This window comes from Notamacropus eugenii, chromosome 2 (assembly GCF_028372415.1).
Source record: "Notamacropus eugenii isolate mMacEug1 chromosome 2, mMacEug1.pri_v2, whole genome shotgun sequence".
In the NCBI taxonomy this organism is placed as follows: Eukaryota; Metazoa; Chordata; class Mammalia; order Diprotodontia; family Macropodidae; genus Notamacropus; species Notamacropus eugenii.
This window is the reverse complement of record NC_092873.1, coordinates 507353323-507371848: the sequence shown is the minus strand read 5'-3', so window position 1 is coordinate 507371848 and position 18526 is coordinate 507353323. Positions and strand designations below refer to the sequence as shown.

At 49.0% G+C, this 18526-nt stretch overlaps 1 protein-coding gene across 6 annotated transcripts; it reads right to left on the bottom strand.

Annotated features, from left to right (window-relative positions):
- Window positions 1-4403: 4403 nt before the first annotated feature.
- NSUN4 (NOP2/Sun RNA methyltransferase 4) lies at window positions 4404-18225 on the bottom strand. 6 transcript variants are annotated; one of them, XM_072649304.1, is made up of 7 exons: window positions 18063-18221; window positions 15999-16375; window positions 13498-13652; window positions 12125-12276; window positions 11452-11576; window positions 10284-10439; window positions 9381-10111 (listed from the first exon to the last, which is right to left on the bottom strand). In XM_072649304.1, the coding sequence occupies exons 1-7, from the start codon at window positions 18159-18161 to the stop codon at window positions 9835-9837; spliced, it is 1341 nt and encodes a 446-aa protein (XP_072505405.1). In that variant the 5' UTR covers window positions 18162-18221; the 3' UTR covers window positions 9381-9834. The 6 variants fall into 6 exon arrangements, with proteins under 6 accessions (XP_072505409.1, XP_072505405.1, XP_072505408.1 ...); XM_072649307.1 differs by having other exon boundaries at window positions 9381-10041; XM_072649306.1 differs by lacking the exon at window positions 18063-18221 and adding an exon at window positions 17147-17219.
- Window positions 18226-18526: the final 301 nt, after the last annotated feature.

Here is an 18526-nt window from a genome sequence, read left to right as displayed (position 1 = left end):
GTAAATTAACTTATATAACATTGCCATTTTAAAAAATATTGGCTCAGTCTACCCATGAGCAATTAATATCTTTCCAATTATTTAGATATTCCTTTATTGGTGTAAAGAGTGTTTATAATTGGGAGAGAAAAATTGTGAGCTCAGTATCAAAGGAGAGGAGGGAGTTTCCTAGGCATCTGTAGATGACAGCTATCAGGATTTTGATAATAGATATGAATAGCATGAACTTCAAAGGAAGAGAGGTTACTGAGGGATGGAGGAAGGGGAGGACCTGGAAGCAGAAATGGGGAAGAAAGAATGAGAAGAGGAGATTGAGTGAAGGTTCAGCCAGTACTGGAAAGGGTGGCCAGGGAGTCTGTGTTGCCAGAGGGGAGCCAGGTTTCAGGTAGATGAAAAGAATGGGAGAGGAAAAGATTTAAGATGAAGGGTAGTTTGTTGCCTATGGAGCAGGCATTCTAGAGGGCACAGTGGAAGGACTGGGGGGTAGGTTGAAGCTTTGGGATGGGAGGGTGGAGATGGATAAGAATGAGGAATTGGGTGGTGAGGGGTTTGGAATAGGGTTTGGATGATGATCTGTAGGAGTCAAGGATGTTGGGATATGAAGGGTATGAAGAGGTATGAGAATGTTCATCTTTGAGTGGAGAGATCATGTTCATCTGAGTGCAGAAATCATCCTCTATGCTCAAAGGACAGGAGTAGCAGAAGAGGAAAGGCCCAAAGTCAAAGCAGGGGAGTGCTCTTCTTTGCACAGGCAGTTCTCCACATCCCAATAAGGACAATGGGTTGGTAGTAGGAGGTGGAAATTGTGCTGGCACAGATGGAAATGGTGTGAGGGCAGATGGAAGATACCTGGCCCAGCCCCTAGAGGCTGTTCCTCAAAGGACATGCTTCACCCAGCAGGCGAAGGAAGGCCCAAGATGTTATCGTGTGGTGGCCTTATCTGAGGAGGCTGGCTAGGAGGTGCAGCAGGAGCAGTCCTTTGGGATAGAGGGATCTTAGATCCTGGATTGAGGAATTCCCCAAAATTGACAACAGGTAGCCCCAGAACATACCGAGTAAGGGGGACCTGGGCCTTAGAATGTCACTTTGACGGCTGTGTTGAGGTGATTGGAACAAAAGAGAAGAAAATGGCAGGGGGTTCCCAAGGGGGTTCTAAGATATAAAATAGAAGAGGAGATGTATGGCAATGGCCTCTATTTTCTCAGTACAGTGGAAGATGAAGTCCTCTGCTGAGAGGGTGGGAAGGGATGGTGTGCGAGGGTTGAAGAGAGAAGATCTGGAACAGCTGCTGGAGTAGGGGAGGAGGGGAACTGAGAATTAATTAGGGGTGAGTAAAAGGATTGCCTTGCCCATTCAACAGCACACTTGAGAGCATGAAAGGCAGCTGGGATGGGGGTGGAAGAGTAAATCAGGGTTGGAGTGTGATAAGTCGTGATCGACTAAAGGCAGGACAAGAGACCTAAATGAAGACAGTGTAATGTACTGATTAAGAGGAGTATTAGGATGAGGAAGGAGGAAGGGGAGGTCAGAGCAGGATATGACCTGAGCATGGAGAGGTGAGTGAGGCAGGAGAGGACAGTAATCTATTCGCTTAAGAAGACTGAGGTTCAGAGGGAAGTGGATCTTCAGATCAGAGACAGAAACTTCAGCATCCTTGATCACAAAAGTCAAGCCCTTGTGGATGATGAGGAGAGCAAGGGGAATGGCCATCTGGCCTTATTTAACCCTTCCAAAGGGTCACCCTATTTATCCTGTTCTACCCTCTGGGTCCATGTAGGTCAAGATTACTCCCTAAGTCATACAATACTCCCACAGATGCTTGAAGACACGGCCCAGCTGGGTCTTTTTTCCAGGCTAAACACACTCAGATCCTTCAAGAGATCTCTATGCGGCGTGGGAGGGGCTGCTTATCCACTTGGGGTGTTCACCTGTCACTCCACTCTCACCTCTAAGAAGCTGTAGCATGCTCAGCAGCCACACCCCAGTAAACCATCTCAGCAGATGGCTAAACCAGAATTTTTAAGTTTTCAAAAGTTCTTTTCTTTTGCATTATGGTGGCTATTGTATAAATAAGTTGTTCTCCTAGTTTTTCTCGTTTCCATGTGTATCAATGTCATGGATATCTTCCCAAATTTCTCCAAGTCAATTTTGTCACTTTTATGCCATTACATTTACATATCACAATTTGTTTATCCATTCCCCAAATGATGTACAATCCCTTAGTTTCTGATTTTTTGTTCTAAGAAAAAATGTTGCTCTATTTTTATACTTATAGGTCATTTCCCTCCACTGTTGAGATATACACCCAGCAGTGGCATCCTAGAATTAAAGAACACAGTTTAGTGAGTTTGGGGGAGTCGTTCCAACTGCTCTCCTGAATGGCTGAAATAATTTACAACTATACCAACAATCTATGAGGGGGGCTCCATTTTAGGGAGCGGTCCATGCCAGCCAACCTTCACTCCCCTCTTGGCTGTGCTCCTCTCTGGATTTCAAAACCTCCCTCAGCACGGGGTCTTTTCCCCCTCCTCCTCCTCTCATTAATCATCTACAATAGCATTGTCACCCTGGAATGTCCCTTTGCTGTGCTGGCCCCCTTCTCCCATCGGGGAGTTCCTTCAGGAGACTCCATTTTGGGGAGAGCCCCAAGCCAGCCAACCTTCATTTCTTTTCTGGATGTACTTGTGACTGTATTTCAACACTGCATCTCCTGGGCCAAGTGCCTTCACGTGCCCCATCCCCATGTTTCATCTTCCTTTTGGTTTCCTCCATTATTGTGGAGGCTTATTAAGACCAGGGACCGTTCTTCTCTTTGCTTGTATTTTCATAGCACAGTGCTTAGCCCCTGTCTTCCTACAGTTTCTCCAGCAATGGCCACGGTCATCTTTTATCACCTTTGCAAATCTGACTGGCTCGAGGGAGATGCTTAAATTTATCTTATTGTTAGTGATTTGGAACATTCTTTCCCATGGATGTTTGTAGTTTGCATCTCAATCATTCAGCAAACCTCTATTAAGTGCTTATTGTATTCCAGGCATAGAAATAAAGGCAGACCTTCTAATGGGGGAGAGAACATGTAAATAAATAGGTACATGTAAGAAAAGTACAGAGCATTGGAAGGTAATCTCAAGGAAGAACCTGGAAAGTAAGAGGGACAGGAAATGCCTCCTGCAGAAGACAGGACTTGGGCTGAGTTTGGAGACTCAGAGGGAGTCAGTAGTTGGAAGTGAGGAGAAAGAACATTCCAGAAAGGAGGACAGCCAGCACAAAGAGGAGATTATGTGTTGTATAAGAGGAACAGGAAGGAGGTCAACATAGCTGGGAGAAGGGAGAAGAGGAAGTCTGGAAAGATGGAAAGGGACTAGGTTGAGAGCTTGAAATGTCCATCAAAAGACTTTATAGCTGATCCTGGAAATAATAGGAAGTCACTGACATTGAATGTGTGTGTGTGTGTGTGTGTGTGTGTGTGTGTGTGTGTGTGTGTGATAATAAGGTCTACATTTTAGGATCTCTTTGATACTGAGTGGAAGACGGATTGTGTGTGCTAAATCCTACTTTCTAACACATTTAGCCATAGGTCTACATTTTTGGGTGAATTCACACCATCCACATTCGTGGTTATGATTGTTAAATGTTTTCCCCCATTATAACACATTATGTTTCCTCTTTTTGCTCTTCCTCTCCCCTTTCAAGAAAAAACGTAGGGCAAGAAAAGAAATGAAATCAAAATTGGTCATCTGTAATTGGAGTGATCTAATACTATTCGGCTTTTCACACACACACACACCAATGACTATTACTCTCTCTCTCTCTCTCTCTCTCTCTCTCTCTCTCTCTCTCTCTCTCTCCTTTAAATGCTAACGGCTTTATAATCAGTCTGCTACATCTTAAACAATGAGTGGGCCAAAGAACAAATCAGAATCAATGAATAACTATGTTAAAAAATGGTAACGAAACAATATAATCAGTCTTATGTAGTTGAAATGTTTTGCTTCCCTTTCCAGCTCTATTCATTCTAAAACCTCCCTCCCTCCCTCCCTCCCTTCCTCTCTCTCTCTCTCTGTCTGCCTCTCTCTCTAATGTATTTTGACACTGAGCAGCTAGGTGGTGCAGTGGATAGAGCAGGAGTCAGGAGGACCTGAGTTCAAATCTCACCTCAGACACTTGACCCTCACTAGCTGTGTGACTTTGGGCCAGTCACTTAACCCCAATTGCCTCATCCTGGGTCATCTCTAGTCATCTTGATGAATATCTGGTCACTGGATTCAGATGGCTCTGGAGGAGAAGTGAGGCTGGTGACCTACACAGCCCTCCCTCACTCAAAACAAAGTCAAGTGCAAGTCATGTCATCATTTCTCTGATGGCATGGTCTTCTTTGGCAATGAAGGACAGACACACACACATTTTGACAATAACCTCTTTAGCATGTTTATTCAACCTTCCTTCTCCAAGTTCAGATCCGAGTAAGGCTCATAAGATGCTTTTCCCCAGAACCCCACTACCTCCCTGTTTGTATATTCTTCTTCTGCCTTAATTATAAGAAATATTTATTTTCTATTACATTCTGTTTCTCCCCTCATTTCTTATTCTTTTAGAAAAAAAAGAACAAAATCTTTTGCAGGCCTTCAGTGTGTTCACCTTTGTTCTCTCATTGACTATTACACAGTTGGCATGGCAGTGGATAAAGTCCTGGACCAGAGTCAGGAAGGGCTCAGTTCAAGTGTGGTCTCAAACACTTACTGCCCATGTGACCCTGAGCAAGTCACTTAACCCCTTTTCACCTCAGTTTCCTCAACTGGAAAATAGAGATAACAGTGCCTACCTAGACGATTCTTTGTAAGGACCAAGTAAGAGAATGCATGAAGCACTTAGTACAGTACCTGGTCCACGGTGGATGGTATGTAAATGCTTATTGCCTTTCCTTCTCCCTTGGAAACAGCTGGATTCTGAAGGGAAAATGATCTCTTCTTTCTATTAGGAAATAGATCAAATGCATTTATTTAGAGTTCTTGGTTTCTCATCTCCTATGTTTGTATTTCAAAGAGTCTACCCAGTTCTAGTTCACAACAGGAATGCTTGAAGGGTATCTGTTCTTTCATAGATCTGTTTTTTCCCCTGTAGGATCATACTCAATTTTGCTGGATGTTAATCTTAGTTATTAGGCATCTAGGTGGTGCCATAGTACACAGAGCACCAGGCCTGGAGTCAGGAAGACTCATCTTCCTGAGTTCAAATCCAGCCTCAGAAACTTCCTAGCTATATAACCCCGGGCAAGTCACTTCACCTTGTTTGTCTCAGTTTCCTTATCTATAAAAAGGGCTACAGAAGGAAATGGCAAACCATGCCAGTATCTTTGCCAAGAAAACCCCGAGTGGGCTCATGAAGAGTCAGACTTGAAACAATGGAACAACAACAAATTTTTTTCACTTGGCTTTGTGTTTATTCCAGGCTTTCTTTCCTCTTAATTATAATCTTGTGTGATCCTGACGATGGTTCCTTGGTCTTTTATTTCTTTCTGGTGGATTGCAGTTTTTTTGTTTTTTAACTTGGAAGTTCTCAAGTTTGACTACAGTATTTCCAGGGGTGTTGAATTAGGAATTTCCTTCAAGTGGTGATCTGTGGATTCTTTCGATTTTCACTTTACCTTCTGGTTCTAATACCACTGGGGAGTTTCCTTTCATGGTTTTCTTGAAATATGATATCTAGGGTTTGGTGTAGTGGTTTTCAGAGAGTTCCGTGATTATTGAATTATTTCTTCCAGTTCTCTTTCCCAGATCAGCTGTCTATGACAATAGATAGCTCATGTATTCTAACTGTTGAGCGTTTTGATTTTGTTCTAGCGTTTCTTGTTTTATTAATGAACTTCTATTTTCTACATTTTAGTTTTCAGGCTCTCTAAGGTTTTCCACCTTCTGTTTTTTTTCTCCTTCCCAGTGCTCAGATGTCATTCTTTCTCCCACTTAAATTTTCCCTTCATTTCTTCAGTCCACTAGTGAGTCCTTGTAGCTGGTCCATTCCTTTCCCTCTGGGTTCTACTTGTTATTGTAGAATTCTCTTCTGGAATTTCATCTTGCGATTCCCTTAGCTCATTTTATTTCTCCACTGGATGAGCTTTCTTCTGTTTGCTCATGTATGCAGCCTTTTCTCCTGAATTGGTCCTTTGTGACAAGGCCAGACTCTGCTCCCTCCTACAATTTAAGATGGGATGATGGGTGAAACCCTATCCCTTTCTGAAGTCCCAGAGTGAGATTCTGCAGCAACACTAGGTGTGGCCCCATTCCCTTTCAGTCTGGATGCTAGTGTCCTGCCATAGCTCTAGAAGGACTAGATCCTGGTCCTGGCTCACCTACTGAAGTTCCTAGCTTCAGTCTCATCTGGCAGCTCCTAACATGGAAGTCATGCTTGCCAAAGCACATTACAGATCACAATGGCCTTGGTCTTTGGTGCAGCCCTGATGGCCAATCACACTGAATTGAGGTCTTATTCTCTGGTATCCCACCTCCAACCTGAATGTCAAAAGGCTCTGGCACACAGTGGATGCCACATAAATCTGTATTCCCTTCCCCTTCTGTTTCCTTCCCCCTTGGAAACATTTGGAATCTGAAGGACAATGGTCTTTTCTCTCTTGTTAGGAAGTAAGCAATTCGTTATTTAGCCCCTTCAAACAGTTTAAATGCGCCTATTTAGCTTTCTCATCTCCTATGTTTGTATTTTTTCATACTCCTTTTTAAAATATATTGTACATGTGGGTCCTTTTCCCTTTTTGATGATCTCTTTGGGATACAGTCCTAGTAGTGGTATTGCTGGATCAAAGACTATGCACAGTTTGATAGTCCTTTGGGAATAGTTCCAAATCGCTCTCCAGAATGGCTGGATCAGTTCACAACTCCATCAACAACGCATTAGTGTCCTGCATTAGTGTTCCATTTTTCCCACATCTTCTCCAATATTTATCATTTTCCTGTTTTGTCATGTTAGTCAATATGATAGGTATGATTCAGAGTTGTTTTGATTTGCATTTCTCTAATCAATAGTCATTTAGAGCATTTGTGCACATGACTATAGCTTTAATTTCTTCATTTGAAAATTGCCTGTTCACATCCTTTGACCATTTATCAATTGGAAAATGACTTGTATTCTTATAGATTTGACTCAGTTCTCTATGTATTTTAGAAATGAGGCCTGTACCAGAGACACTGACTGTAAAAACTGCTTCCCAGCTTTCTGCTTTCCTTCTAATCTTGGTTGCATTGGTTTTGTGCAAAACCTTTTTAATCAAAATTATCCACTTTGCATTTTATAATGTTCTCTATCTCGTTTGGTCCCAAATTCTTCTCTTCTCCTTAGATCTGACAGGTAAATTATTTCTTGTTTTCCTAATTTGCATATAGTTTCACACTTTATGTTTAAATCGTGTACCCATTTTGACTTTTATCTTGGTATACAGTGTAAGATGTTGTTCTATGCCTAGTTTCTGCCATACTGTTTTTCGGTTTTCCCAGCAGTTTTTTGTCAAATAGTGAGTTCTTATTCCAGAAGCTGGGTCTTTGGATTTATCAAACAGTAGATTACTATAGTTAATAATTCCAGTGTCTTGCCTATCTAACCTATTCCACTGATCCATCACTCTATTTCTTAGCCGTACCACGTATTTCTGATGATTGCTGCTTTATAATACAGTCCTAGATTTGGTATTGTTAGGCCACCTCCCCTTGAATTTCTTTTCATTAATTCCCTCCTATATTTGTGTTTCAAAGATTCTACCTAATGCTAGTTTTTCACAATAGAAATGCTTGAAAGTTATCTATTCTGTTAGAGGCCTCCTAGCACACTCCTGACTGAATAGAGGTTCTCACTGATGCTAATCTTTGAGGGGATTTTCAGGCAACCTCATGTTGGCTGGAACCTTTTAGGTTGCCGTTTTTGTTGGGAGTCTCCCTTTAAATAAGCAAAAATGACTACAGCAAACTCCCCATTTTAGAATTTGGTTGATTGGTATTATAGCACTATAGGTCCTCCCCACTTTCAGGGCAGATTGGCTACCTGGCTGCTCCAGATTTGAGGCACTCTTTGTATTCCGTATGTATTACGTATTTTATATATTATAATATATATATAATATCTGTATTTGTATGTTCAGTTTGTTGATTTATCAGATGCATTTATCTTTAATAGTTAGCCAGAGGACACAATTAATACAAAGTAGGGTCATTTGATGAAATGGTGTAGTAGGCCAAATCAAAACCAAACATTTCCTCCCTAAACCTGGGTGGATCTGGGCAAGAAACACTCAGAGAGAGGCACTACGTTGAAAAGGTCAGAGTCCTTCACTCAATGGGTTCTGTGCAATCCTAAGGCAATGGAGAAGTGGGGAAGGAGAGACTAAAACCCTCACCGCCATACCTTTTTTTCCTCAGTAGGAATAGCATGGAAGGTGCAGGCATGGATGGAGATCACATGATCTTTCCTCTCAAGCCCACCCTCCCTTTTCCAAACTTCTTTCTGTGGAGGGCACTGTTCTTCCAGTCTCCTAGGCTCCCCACTTCCTCGATATCCATGAGTCTATTCCAAGTTACCAGTGGCCTCTAATTGCTGAATCCTTTCCCGAGGCAGCTGAATTGTTACCTTTTAGGCCTCTGATGCTATCACCCACTTGGGCCTGGGAGCTGAAAGCAGTCTTTGTGTGTCACCAATAACTCTTACCCCTGTACACTGAAACATTTGACAACAAAGCTCTCTAACCCATTCTAAAATCTTTCCCAAAAAAAGTTTCAGTGCATTTGGAACTTATTTGTGAAAAATAGAAGAACCACACCTCTGAATGGCTGCATCAAAAAGAGTTAAATTGAGATTAAAAAAGGAAGCATATTCAACCACACTGTTCTTACTAAAATACTATTTTGGCAAGAACAAAATATTTTTCTACCAGGATCACACGTTCAAAATGTTTCTGTCATGGGGTGTGTGAACCAAAGTCTGGAGACTACTGAAGGGGAAGAGGAATGGGCTTGTCTGGCCTGGTCCCACAGGGTGGAAGGAAACCTTCTCCAAAACGTTGAGATGAAGTTTCATGTTCCTGGCGCTGCCCCAGTGCACAGTTCCCTGTCCCAGAGGCTGGTGGGAGGCTCTTATTGAGGTAGGGCTGGAGCTTGGAATCCCCCATTCTTACCTGAGGGGCTGCCATGACAAGGATCCAGGCTGGGCTGTGAGGGAGGGAGGAGCCTCTGGAACCCAAACTTCACCTGGTTACATCATAACAGGGCTCCCCCTCCCCAAGTCTTGTAGAATGGGCTCCTATATCCCACGCCTGCCCAAGGAGTAGACTCTCAGCACCCAAAGGCTGAAGTAGATGATGAAAAACAAAAAAACTGAAGCTGCAAACCAGTCAATCGATGTTTTTATTAAGTGCCTACTGTATGACATTCAGTGATGGGCTTTAGGGAAACAAAGGTTAAAACAGCTGCACCATCCTTAAGACACCTCCATCCCACTATGTGCTAGGCCAGGACAGGTTAAGCAGTCCTAAGGCCACCTTCCATCCTACATTGAAAAGTTTCCTTCATGGAAAGATGGAGCCACTATGCCAAAGCCTCCTGCCTCTGCTCCTTCTGCCCTGGCAGAGATCTCACCCCTCTTTGCTCCCACATCTACAGGAGGCACCAAAGCAAATCACACCCAATCACTACTGGCATGGGAGAGGGAAAGCTCTGCCATGTCCTATCATCTCCCACCCATTGGGACAAAGCACACCCCTCCCTCCTAGTCCCTCCAAGGACTCTGTGCTAGAAATCCACAGAAGTTCTGCAGGAGAAAGCAGCTCAGGAAGCAGAGGTGCTAACTTAGCCTTCGTAGCCTGCAGAAATACATGGGTCCAAAGTTGGCCCAAAGGACAGGGAGAACCAGCTCGCCCATGTGACATGATGGGAAGAAGGAGAAGGTGTCCTGGAAGAGATGCCGGAAGCAGCTCAAGTCTTCCACCTGCACATCCATCTGGTACTGATTGGCCAGAATGTCAATGGCCCCGCCCACCACGTACTCATTCTGCAGGTGGGAAAGGGTGCAGGTGGAATAGACAGCCACCCCTCCAGGCCTGGTGGCAAGGAGGCCGGCCCTGAAAGCAAAGAAGAGGGATGAAGGGCCTGTACTGGCAGGGAGGGCACTACTCAACTCTCTGGAGAGTCCTCCTCCCCCAAGAAATTCTCTCAGACTAATTCAAGTCAGCAGCCAGCTGCCCCACCCTGTGGCATCCCCAGTCTCTTCCAGATGCCTGGAAGAGAGCTCACCATATGGTTGAAAGTCTCTGTTCCCTCAGCATGTATGGTTTCAATCCTTTAGGGGCAGGGCCTGTCAGGAGTAGGGCCTCATCCACAGCTGAAGCCTGTTCACCCCTCACATCCAACAAAGTCCTGGGGCTCAACCTAGGTGGTTCCCGCCTGCACCTATCACACAGTTCTTGCTGGGCCCAGGTCCATGTCCCCTCTTCCCTGGATTCTGCTGTACAGCCTCCCTAACCCCATTTCCTCCCATACACTTTGTTGTTGTTCAGTCATGCCCAACTCTTTGCGACCTCATTTGGAGTTTTCTGGATGGAGATATCATAGTGGTTCACCATTTCTTTCTGCAGTTCATTTGACAAATGAGGAAACTGAGGCAGACAAGGTTAGTGACTTGCCAAGGTCATCCAGCCAGGAAGTGTCTAAGGCCAGATTTGAACCCAGGTGGTCCTGACTCTTGGCCTAGTGCTCTTTCAACTGAGCCACCTGCTGCCCCCTTATGCTCTATACCACTGCCAAAATAATCTTGCTAAGGTTTAAGTATGATCATGTCACCCCCTGCTCAAAATGTTCAGTGACTACTGGATAAAATACTGAGCCCAGCAACTAGGACCTCTGCAGTCTGGCTCCAGCCCACCTTTCCACCCATTCAGGGCAAACCTGAAAATGTCTGGGCAGGGCCCAGGGGACCTTATACCTTGTGCCCAAAGGGACACTTGGGGAAACGTCTTTCCCCAGGAAGAGGAAGGAGCAGTGGCTGCCCAATTCGAGACTCCAACCCTAAAGGTTTCTTCCCCATAGCTGGGGTCCCAGCTCTCACTGCATGGTCAGAGAAATCAAGTTCACACATGGTGGAAAGTGGTTTGTTTTAGCTTTATGCAGGCTGCCTGGCTGCTGCCCCTGAGAGCCCCTAAAAACAGGGTCAGGGCCTGAGGAGTGGAAATAAGCCAAGCCTGGGCATGGCTGCATCGCTCCAGTTAGTACTGCCTACATCCCTGGACTGGAACCAAGGGCCACACTGAAACCAATGACAGCTCTGAAGAAGGCAGACTCACATACATGGCATGCCAAGTCTGCCCAGCACTTCCAGCTCCCACTGAGGGGGCTCCCCTTCCCTGCCCTCCAGAGAGGTCTCAGCACCAGCTCCTGGCATGCCTCCCATCCCCACCCCACTTACACCAGGAGCTGCACCTGCAGCATGGGTAGCATCTGGCGCTCAGTCTTGCGCGAGCGCTTGAAGATATTGTTGTCCTCCTCCATCACAGAGTGCCGGTCAGTGGTGCAGGGCACATCCACTAGCACCTGCTCCAAGGAGGAAAGGCCTTAAAGAGCAGCAGGCCATCTGCCAGTAAGGCTGAGATAACCACAAAAAAGATCGAGATGCAGCCTGGGGGTGCAGCGATGGTGACCCTGGGCAAGTCACTTAGAAAATGGGGATAACTGTAAAGCCCCTCAGTATTTATTTCTTTCCCTCCCTCCTCCCACAGGCACCAGCCGGTGTAATGAATGATCATACATCCCCCTCACCCCCACAAAACTATGAAGCAAAGCCCAAATGGGCAAGGGCAAAAAGGGGATTTCAGGAAACTGCAGAGTGGGCTTGCTGCTGTGGAACAGGCAGGGGCTTGGCCTCGATAGCTCCTGAGGTCAGAACGCAGTTTCTCATCTACAACATGCAGAGGATGAGCCCAAAGGCTCCTAGCAGGTCTAGGGCTCTGTGCTGATTCTGCCCAAGACTCCCCACAAGGGGCAGAGGGAGCTTGCTCTTCCAAGGGCCAGTCATGCCCAGCTCACATGCAGGCCTCAGCACTCACTAGATCTAGGCATCCTGGGACTCGGGAGTCACTCACCCGGTCATAGGTGCTCCTCTCCAGGTCTCCCCACTTCCTACCATCCTGGGATGTGACTCGCACCTGGCTCTTGTACTGGGATGCATAGCTGTGCAGAACTTGCTTCAGCCTCTGGGTTCGAGAGCCAGAGATGTCATTAGCTGCCAGGTGGCCTGGGGGAAGGAGAGTAGACTAAAGAGAGCCTGCTGAGAAGAAGCTGGCCAGGCAGGGTCTCACCAAGGAGCAGTGTGCTAGGCCCAGCTCCCAGACACACATACTGAGGCCAAGCCAAAGACCCCTCAGGGGAAACAGAAGGTCTAGGTTCCATCTGCTAGCTCAGTGAGCACAGCCTGGGGGCAGGAAGGCCACCATAGCCTGGCTTGGCCCCTTACAAGTCTCATGATATAGAACAGATAGACTCTATGAACCAGTGTTCCATCTGTTAAATGGAGGCAGCAAAGTCCTAGACACTCTGGGAAATACAAGCAAAGGACAATCCTAGCCTTGGAGGTGCTTTCTGATCTCAGGGGAGAGGATCTTATCTTTTCTCTCCCCCTCCCTGCAAAGGTCACCCTTTAAATGGCTGACATTCAAGTGACAGGTTTCTAGAACCCTCAGGTTCCTTTCCTTGTGTGACTGTCTCTCCCACAGAGAGGGTTCTGCTAGGTAGACAGAATTGCCCCCTGAGAGCCAGTCTAAGAGTGTCTCTTTGTCCCCATCCCCTCCACTCCCTTCATCCCCGCCCAGTCCTACCCTATGAGGAAGGAGGCTAAGCCTCCTTTCATGTGACCCCCTGAAGAGTACAGACTTGAGGCCAGGACACCTCGTCTGGTCAGACCAGCACCCCTGCCCCTGCTCTCCTTCATCACACAGCAACACGCACAGGGCATGAACTGTCTAGGCACTTCCTGCACATGAGCTCCATGGATCTTCATAACCTGTGACGTAAAGTAAGGATCACCACACAAAGAGGAATCTGAGGTTCTGGGGACCAGTGACAAATGTCAGGGCAGGACTAGTCTTCCCCACTCCACTCATAGTGCTCTCCCACATCAGGCTGCCCCTGGTCATCTCTGAGACAGAGGCAGCACTAAGATCCTCTGACCCACTGCCCACAATACCTTTCTGAGTCTTCTCTGTTCCCTAAGGAAGAACTGCTCCCTGCTTTTGGGGACAGGCCCACTGATATGAAGCCCCAGGGCCTTCACTCACCAATCTCTCCCATCTCGTCTGGCCCAGGAAGACAACAGGAGCCACAGGGAAGGGGAACCATGGGGCGTCAGTGCTGGGGCAAGGAGGAAGACACCTGTTCCCTACCCTTCCTGAGCTGACCCTAGTGCTCCCGAGGCAGGTGGGGAACAAAGAGCCCTATATGGGTCTGAGTCTTTACTTACGGCAGCAGCCAGTCAAGAGCAGTGCCAATGTTTTCCCACCAGGCCCAGCACACAGGTCAAGGACGGTGTCACCAGGCTGGACACCCATGGCCAACACAGGCAGCAAAGAGGAGGCATCCATGAGGTAGTAGTCGAGAACACCCAGGCTGCTGATCCTGGAAGACAAAGCCGAGGGGCTTCAGGAGTAGGGACGAGAGCCTGAGGAAGCCAAGACTCACAGCCACAAGCTCTGCTCCCCAGAGGCAGGCAGTGCCCTGAGACAGCAGGATTTCCCTACACCAGAGGACCCAGAGGCAGATGGGTAATCTGTGAGGGGCAGAAGACTTCATCTCCCTGCAGTCTTCCATCAGACTAGATAGATGACCACTTTTGTACAAGGATTTCCATTGAGGGGCAGTGTGGATACACCTTGGGGTCATTTGATACTTGTAGGTGAAGTCTTCTGGGTTAGGACGGACAGCCATGCTCAGCTTCTGGAACTAGACACTTAAGGCAGCAGGACGTGCCACCCTTGGGACTGAAGGCCTCCTTCCTGCTTTGGGGAGCATGAAGCCCATGTTCTTTCTCTGCAGTTATTTAGTAAGTAAAAAGACTAAGAAGATGTCTTCATGTCCACATGCTGCTCTCAGGAACAGGAGCCCACAGACCCAGGCCCCAGGACACTGCCAAGAGACTTGGGGGACCTCAAGCTGGGCCATGAATGTCTCAATCTCAAATGATCTTGAGTTGTCATGGAGATAAACACTTGGGTAGGCTCCTATCAAAGGCTACAGGGGCTCAGCTGATCCTTGGCTATGGCTTTCCATCAAAAGTCATAGCTTCAATGGATCAGTGACCAGATGACTTCTCACCCTGGAAGACTTCTTTCCACACACTTCTATATATCCCTTGTGAAGGAAATACCCAAAAAGCAGTGGTGTCCTTCCATTCCTGAGAGGGGAGACCTAGGTATCTGCCCCAGGCAGCCACGCCCCCTCCTTAAAAAACAGTCCAACTTCCTGGGCCAACATGCTCGGGCCAATCTCCATGGTCCTTTAGAGCATGTATAATTCTAACTGTGTGACTGTGGTCCACAATCAAGAGCCCAGCAGTGTTTTGTTCCAAGGGACCAAAGGTATTCAACACCCATCACAGTGGACTCCAGCTCTGGAGGGACACGGAAGGGATGTCCAGTCTGCAGATCACAAATGAATGCTGTTTTTCAGTACCTCGTAGGTGAAAAGCACCTGGGATCCAAACAGAGACGACAGTCCCTCCCCACTAAGAGCTCCCAATCTAATGGGGAGATGTCCCCAGGAGAAGGTTACAGCTGCACATCAAATGGAAACGTCCCCTGGTCCTGAGGGTGCAGCAGCCAAGCAGAGGGTCAGGCCTCTTCTTGTGGGTCATTTCCACAGAGCCCAGACTCTTTTCTGTTCAAGATCTTCAGTAGCTGTGGCTGCAGCCCCTGCAGAAGCAGGCCCCCCCCAGGCTGCATCTCCCCAAGGGCTGCTCCCCAGGAGGCTGGCAGAGGGCACTGGAAGCTTGGCTCCTCCCCAGGCTCTTGGGTCTGGAGCTATTCCCACTGGGGTCGAGCTACTGGTAGAGGCAGCAGCCTGACCTGCCTGGCCCAGGCTGCTTTCTGTCTCTTGCTCAGGGCTCTACTGCTTCAACCAGGCTGATGGTCTGTGAAAGTGTGCCAGTCTCCATCACACTTGCAGGTCGTGCTTCTAAGGCTGACACAGGAGAATGGTGCCACGAGGCATGACACCTCAGCTATGAAGGGTTGCATTTGGAATCCCCAGAGCATCTTCAGGAGGCCCAGGGGGTCCTCAGATGTGTAGACTCAGGTCCACCACACACAGGACCAGTGGTTGGGTTGCAGGAACCTCAGGAAGGTGGAGGAGGTAGAGGCTTGAGCTGAGAATGTGAGGAACAGGTTCTAGACCTGACCTCCCAAAGGAGCTCAGGGCAGGGGTGAGAACAAGGGATTATTGGGCTTGACTACAGGGGTTTTGGGCTTGACTACAAGCTCTACAGCTTAGTATCTGTGGGGTCTTAAGTCATTACCCAGCTGAACTTTAGGCTTCTAACCAAAGCAAGAGCAGCTGAACTCAACAAGGGTTGATGTCTCTTCCAGCTCTGAGTCCTACTCCCCCAACTGTCTTCTCTCTCACTGTCTTTGGCAGTAACACAGCCACCTTTTTGTTCTCAGCATTTTTCCCTCTTTCAGAAACCTTAGGAATTAAGTTAGTTTCCCAGCCAGATGCTCTCCTTTAGCCCCAGTGCTGCTCCCATAAAACCAGCCTCAATCTGGCATCATTTTCCCTTCATGACAGAACATGGAGAATGAGCTTTAGAGGCCCCAAGTCACCTTCCTTCTCTCGGCCTGTTTCCGGAACTGGAAGATGAGGACAAAGATACATTCTCCACCTTGAAGGGCTGCTAGGAGGCTCCATTGCTAAAGCTCTCACTCCTGTCTTCCCCTGAGGAGGGATCAGGGCACTGGACAAATGACCTACCTGGACGGATGGAAGCGGCTGATGTCTCCTCTGGTAAATGTGTAACAGCGTAGGTTAGGACTGCAGGGCCAGAGGGCTGCTGGGGGGCTGTGTGTCTCCAGCTCTGGAGAAAGGACTGGAGCACTGGGTTCTTCAGGGAAGGCCTTCTGCTGCATCCTTCTCTTTGCCTCCATCACAAAATCTTTGGCCTTGAGCTGCTCTAACTCAGACATGGTTTTGTCCCAAGTGGAGAAGTTGTTGACCAGGGCCCCATACTTCTGCTCTGAGAGAAGGCTGACCCGGATGGAAGGCCACAAGTCTCCAAACTGGACCTTGTAATTCATGTCAAAATTCTGCAGGGCCAGCCGGGTGGAGGAGAACTTCGGCTCTGTGAAGGCCTGCAAAGGTGAGAGAGGGTCCTCAGGCTCTCCCTGCAGGTCTCCTGGGTCTACTGGGGACCCTGCCCATACTCACTTTACAATTTCCACACATGTAAGTCACAGTTATTGAATCCTGCCTTTTGGGCTAAATCCTAATCAAATAAGTGACGCAATCTGAGAAATTTAAATTCAACTCAACAAGTATTTTAATCTACTTGATGAAGCATAAAGCCAGAAAAACCTGGGTCCAAGTGCTGGCTTTGTGACTTTAGCATCCGAGGCAACACGCTAAGACAGCAAGATGGTGCTAACCCACACAGTTAGTTTCCTCATACCAACGAAAGCAGGTTCAGCTCCCATAGGTCTTTCTGCCCTACTCTCAATGGGCCCAGCCCTCACCATGCCCCTGGGCTCCTATTCCATCTCCCCATCCTTCTTTCCTGTAAACTCTTTGTTTTGCGTTCCCCCAATAGGATGCAGACTCCTTGACAGCAGGGACCCGCTGGCTCACTTCTAATTTTATCTCTGGCATTTAGCACAGTGCCTGGCACACAGGACACTGTGTCCTTGAACCAGTCCCTGTCCTCAAGGAGCTTACACAGATAAGGAAAACAAAACCCCTGCTCCCCCCTCCCCACTTCAGTGCAGTCACTTCGTGTGGGGTCCGGTGACTCGCTCTAGGTGTCGGGTCTCACACGGCTCTGCATCCGTTTTGGGGCAGCTAGCTGGGCGTTGCAGTGGGGTGCTGGACCTGGAGTCCTGAGTTCGACTCTCGTCTTAAACACTTACTAGCTGCGGGACCCTGGACAAATCACTTCAAACCATCTGCCTCAGTTTCCTCATTGGATAATGAGCGGGAGGAAATGGCCAACTGCTCTGGTATCTCTGCCAAGAACGCCCCAAAAGGGCCGGACCCCAACAGCGAAGCGTTTATTATGGGTCAGTAAGCACTGAGTGAGGCCCTCCTGTGCCCAGGCACGGTGCCCAGCGCACGATGCCCAGCGCACGATGTAAGGGAAGACAATAAACCCCTGCCCTCAGGCTGCCAAGGGCCCTGTGGAAACGAGGGACAGACGGGAGGTGCCCGCATTCGGAGGGGGCGCACCCCGGGGCGAGGGGGGGCGCAGCCTGGGCCAGGAGGGGGCGCACCCGGGGCGAGGGGGGGCGCAGCCTGGGCCAGGAGGGGGCGCACCCGGGGCGAGGGGGGCGCAGCCCGGGCGAGAAGGGGGGCGCACCCCGGGCCAGGAGGGGGCGCACCCGGGGCGAGGGGGGCGCAGCCCGGGCGAGAAGGGGGGCGCACCCCGGGCCAGGAGGGGCGCACCCGGGGCGAGGGGGGGGCGCAGTCAGGTGCACGGCCACTTGAGGATGCTGCACGTGCTCCTGGGGGGCGGTCCTTCCCCCCACCCCGGGCCAGGCAGCTCACTCCTTCCCCAAGCAGGCGGCCCACTCTGGCTAGTGGTCAGCAGCTGGCCCCCGGCCCCCTCCAGGCCCCCAGAGGCCCAAGGAAGCCCAGAATCATCAGCGCGTTCATTCCAGAAACAGGGACAAAGAAGGCGCGAACGGCTTCGCGCGGAGATAAGGGCGCATGCGCAAACCACCCCGTGCTGGACAAGGCACAAGCGCATTTCCGGTCCTGGTTGGGGGGCGCAGGCCCCGCCTCCCCCGCTCCAGACAGGAGACGCTTCCGGCGGGGCCCGTCACTCACCCATTTCTTCTTATGCCGCAGCCTCCGTGGAATCAGCCCAGGCCCGGGCCGCCTCAGCAGCCCGCGCGCCTCGGCCAGAACGCGCCAGAACGCCTCCATGTTGGCTACGCGTACGCGGTCTGAGCGTCCGTCGACGTCCGCTTCCGGGAGGCGCGTTGGCCGCCGCAAGGGGTTCCGGTCTGGCTGGACTCCCATCAAGATGGTGCCCGCCACGCCGGAAGTCAGGGCGCCACGTGATGCCCAGCGGCGGGAGGAGGGTCTCCGGCGAGGCGGCGGACAAAGGCGCGGCCGACGCCGCCCCACCCCCTCCTGAGGTCCTGCACGTGGTAGGGGCTTTACCACCGTAAGGAGGGAGACAGGAGGGGATTACCCTGTCTGGTCCTTCCTGCCTGCCCTACAATGCAGGCCAATAGCGCCGTCCTCCAGCGCTGCCATGTACCCCAGGGCATGAGCATTCATTTAGT